General features: G+C 49.7%; 1 protein-coding gene across 4 annotated transcripts in view; it reads right to left on the bottom strand.

Annotated features, from left to right (window-relative positions):
• Lpin1 (lipin 1) overlaps positions 1-4,718 on the bottom strand; it is a 55,200-nt gene that overhangs the window by 17,089 nt on the left and 33,393 nt on the right. For all 4 annotated transcript variants that reach the window (XM_055625525.1, XM_055625522.1, XM_055625533.1 and 1 more), the window contains one exon: positions 3,593-3,672. In XM_055625525.1, coding sequence (XP_055481500.1) covers positions 3,593-3,672 — 80 coding nt within the window. The remainder of the gene's footprint in view (positions 1-3,592; positions 3,673-4,718) is intronic.

The raw sequence follows: 4,718 nt of genomic DNA, 5'->3' as shown, positions 1-4,718 counted from the left end.
AGAAAGAAAGAAAGAAAGAAAGAAAGAAAGAAAGAAAGAAAGAAAGAAAGAAAGAAAACAGAGAATAGCCTGGTGATCTCTGCTTTCCTTGGGCTTTTGCCTAAAATGTCAATCACAGCAGGAATGGAGAAGCACTCTTGACAACCCCAAAGCTTGTGAATAAGTTATGGGATCAGTGATGATGTCAAAGGAGACAGGCTACATACAGGTTGGGGACTCCGGCTGAGCTCTGTGAGAGTTGAAGCATGACAGCAGCTGTGAGCTGAAAACCCAAGGCAGTCAGCCAGCCCAAGGAAACACATACTGCACTACTTAAGGTAAGTTCATTATTCCTGCCTTTCAGCCTGTTCCCCTCATCCTAAGGTCCAGAACACACCGAATTCCACCCCACCAAACCTCAGGATTCTGCATGAAACAGTGTGCAGAGAATGAGACCGACATCTTAAGCCCAATGCCAGACAGACCAGAGGACTCCTCTCCACACCTCAGTCAGCTCTTTCCTGCAAAGACGTGCTCAACCAAAGTCCCTTCCTGATCCAATATCTGCAGATTCCATAGGGAGCACTCATTCTTCTGAACCAACACCCTAGCTGCTTCCAGGTGGGGCAGACTCCATCCTGGAGCCTGAGCCATGTGACAAATACTCCAGACAAAGGCACCCTTGTCAAGCGGGATGAGGCTGAAGGCCCCTCTCTAAGTAGGAAAATTTCACCAACTGGTCCAGAGTGAAATGAGATCTAAATGCAACTGTGGCTCTCAGTAACAACAGATTGATGTGTGCCTTTATGGATGAAGGGGGAGGGAGGGTGTGAGTGTGCAGGTTGGAATCGCTGTGATTCCCATCTGCCACTTAGGAAAAGAACGGCCCACTAAATTCATGTGGCATGCCATGTTGAAGGAACACAGGGAGGGAAACACAGACTCCAAAACTCAAACGGGAGTTGTGCAGTTGACTGCTGGCAGTTCTCCGATGGGCATGTGGACAGCGGTTGGAGGCTGCCACCTTCCAGACTTCCCACTCGGGAGTGGAACCAGCTGCTACGCAAAGCCTCCACCTCCCTCTTGCAGTGGTTCATTAAATGTCACTTGCTTTGCAGTGGCTGCAAACAGCAACAAAAGGGCCCCAAGTCATTCAAAAAAAATCTGTGTTCAGATGAGGAACTGTGAACAACATTTAAGTTAGCGCTTGCCACAGCACACATTTTTCAAATGGCATCTTAATTATTTGTATGGTGACAAGCTGTTTGCTCAATTATGGAACTTTGGGGACTGTTCTGTCAATCAGGAAAACATTCCGGTGCCAATTTTTTTTTTCTTATAGGCACCTACGTGACTCTGATAGGACTGTAAGTCATGGGTGCCTCCGTAAATGAAGACATTTATGTTCCTCAAGAGAGGTTCCACACATTTCAGTCTCAATTCCATCACACACGAGCCAATTTATAAATTCTCCAGTTTGAAAGTGTATTTCAGATCAGGGCAGAGTGAGGACTGCTTTTAAGTAACAGAAAAGACACTTCTCCACAGTTCAGTCCAGACAGGAAGAAAGCCTTTTGCAGCACACAGAAGAGCTGTACTCAACTCAGGAGGGCTCATAAGTAAGTACCCTGCTGACTGTCCCTCCACCCTTAGCCCAACCCTGTGTCCCGGACTTCCTCCATGGCCAGAAATAGAAAGAATGAAAGTGGTGATAAGAACAATGGTGGCACCATGTCCTCTGTGTCCTGTACCTTTGCCAAGGTGTCACAGCCCATGCTCTTTAACACCTCCTTGGCCTCAGGCGCCCTGCCCTCTCTTCTGGGTCTAGGCCTGGCCTAAGTATGAAAGGCACCCAAGCACTTGGCCCAAGCAACACATCTCAAAATAGTTTAAAATGAGCCAGGTATGGTGGCACATGCCTGCACTTAATCCCAGCACTTGGGAGGCAGAGGCAGGTGGATCGATGGGAGTTCAAGACCAGCCTGGTCTACAAAAGGATAGCCAGGGCTACACAGAGAAACTGTCTCCAAAAACAAGCAAACACACAAACAAACAAAATAGTTTAAGATGACAGGATGATCACATGTCTTGCAGCTGACTAACATCTGACCTGGTGGGCTTGTGAATTCTGATCTCCTCGTTACAGGATTACTGTGAGCATTCAGTGAGGTGGACGGGGGGGGGGGGGGGGGGGGGGGGGGGGGGGGGGGGAAGATGTCAGGGTACCTCATCCTGTTTCACAGATGGTATACAGAAAGGTGACTTAATGAGCCAAAGACCGCAGAGAGGCGATGTGACACCAGCCTGGCTCCTAAGCCCTGCTCCAAGGCACTCTGGCTTTTGGACACCACTGCTGAGACAGACTGTTGACCAGAATGCCAGGAAGACAGTCTTGAGGCTCACACTGCTGGGCCTCTCACCCTTCCCGGGCCTGGGCACAGGAAAGCACAGAGCAGCAGGGCCAGGAGAAAACGACATCACCTAGGCACCAGCAGCAAAAGCAGAAGGCCCTCAGCTGAGAAATGGCCCATTCATGTGGAACACATTGTACTCCCCAGCCTTCAGCTCTTCCCCACCCCCACCCTGCCCCTCACCCCACCCCCAATTAGTCTTCTCCATGGAGAACAGGAAGCAGACCCTTCCCTGCCAACAGAAAATTCTAGACATATAACAGTTTAAGGTACAGAGCTGTGGCCTGGGTCCAGAAGGAACAAAACCTGAGCCAGCTTCCTTTGTAAGTGAACCAGCACACAACACAGGGAAGCCCTCATTACATCAGCTAGAGTTCAATTTTCTCAAGAAGCCCCGGCCATAACAGGCCTGGCCTCGGCCTCCGCCTCCAAAGCACAAAAATGATGAAGATGTAGATGGACCCACAGTGACTCTGCCCACCTGGTTCTAGCTACTCAGGTTCCCTAGGAACAAGGAGGCTGTAAAGGTGAGATGTCGGTATGTCAGTGGGTGAATGCCTGCTCTGTGGGCATGAGGACCTGAGTCAGGACCCCAGCACCCACTTAGAAGCCAGATGCAGCAGCTCTCATCTGTAACCCCACTGCTGAAGGGGGGGATGTGGAGGCAGGTGGATCCCAAGGTCTCACTGGCCAGGCAGTCCAGCCAAAACAGTGAGCCCCGAGTTCAGTGAGAGACCCTGCCTAAGAAAACAAAATGGAAAGTGACAGAGGAAGGTATTCTCTAAAGTGCAGAGCTCTGGCCAGGAGCCAGAGAACATGAAAACTAAGCCAGCCTCCCCCGGAAATGAACCAGGGCACACGGAAAGCCCTCAGCAGATGTTGACCGTTGACCTCTGACCTCCACGCATGCACACACACCACATGCCAGGACTATGAGAGACACTGGAGCTCACCAGAGACTCACATTTACCTTGACCATCAACTGTCTGAGAGAAGCTGCATATACTGGAGCAACGAGAGAAACCATCCACATAAACCACTCCCGGGTCTTGGTCACCTAGTGACTTCAGAGCCAGAAGGAACCCAGGTCTAAAGACATGAGGCACTGGTTGACCTCAGCAGTGTCCAGTGGGCATGCACATGCCCCTTCTTTAGCTGGGAAGGGAGTGATACTGCTGACGGAAGGACCCCCGGCCCCGTACCTGGCGACCAGGCTGAGCTGTGAGGGTTGCTCTCCGGTAGTGTGGCCCTTCCCCGGCAGGCACTGTTCAGGCTTGCTTTCCTGGGGAAGAGGAGAAGAAGCCATTAGAGAAACAAGAGAGAGAAAGGATGCTCAGAGAGCTTGGGTCCCGCCTGACGGCTCCCTAAGGCCCAGGGCAAGACGACAAAGACACACGTGCAGGGTGGGGATCCTCCCACTCAGGAGGCTCTGGAGGAGTGCTCGCTTTGTTTGGCAGGTCCTCATTACTTCCTTGCCTGGAAATATCATAAGATTAAGCTGAGAAACATTTCTTTTTGACAGAAATGAGTCTGTTATCCATAAGTGTTCCTGGCACCTGCCCAGACCCCATCATCCCTGTCACAGAGGCACATGCTTTATCGAGGGCTGCCTGGATTCCTGAGCATTTTCACAATATTTTCTTTTAATTGCCGACAGAAGTGTTCGAAAATATTTGCACACCATATTTTTCTCAAGGAAAACGAGAAAGCAGCTCTCTCTTCCAATGCTGCACAATCCTAATGGAAAACGTGCTTTGGATATACTGGAGGGAGCCTGGTGGGTCTAAGAAAACCCTGGGCCCAGGCCCATGGCTTTCACTTGTGAACCCTAGGGCAAACCACTGGACTCATCAAGCCTCACCTCTCAAAAAGGAACAAAGTCACGGATGCACTGGCTGTTGATCTATAAAACAGGGAGGGAGGGTGGGAAGAGCCAGGACAGGACCTGGGGACTACCGCTGAGTCAGGAGAGGCAAAGATGAAGGAGACACAGTGAAATTCCCTTGTGTTTGTCCTTTTGTAAGTAGACAGGCTAATGACTTTCACTGTCATGTTTTAATAAAGAAAGCCAGTTAGGCTGGGCATGGTAGCTCGTGCCTATAATCTCAGCACTAGGGAAGCTGAGACAGGAAGACAGAGTCTGTCTCAAGGAGGGTGCACATAAATCAACCTAACAGTGAATATCTTCAAGTATGAGTACTAGAAACTAATTTAAAGTATTCCTTCAGCAGGTTGGTTGATTAGTTAGTTGGTTGCTTGGTTAGTTGGTTATTTAGTTAGTTAGTTAGTTAGTTAGTTAGTTAGTTAGTTAGTTAGTTAGTTAGTTAG

This window comes from Psammomys obesus, unplaced genomic scaffold (assembly GCF_907164565.1).
Source record: "Psammomys obesus unplaced genomic scaffold, mPsaObe1.curated_primary_1811, whole genome shotgun sequence".
Lineage (NCBI taxonomy): Eukaryota > Metazoa > Chordata > Mammalia > Rodentia > Muridae > Psammomys > Psammomys obesus.
Note: the sequence above shows the minus strand (reverse complement) of the source record. Positions and strands in the feature narration are given on the sequence as shown.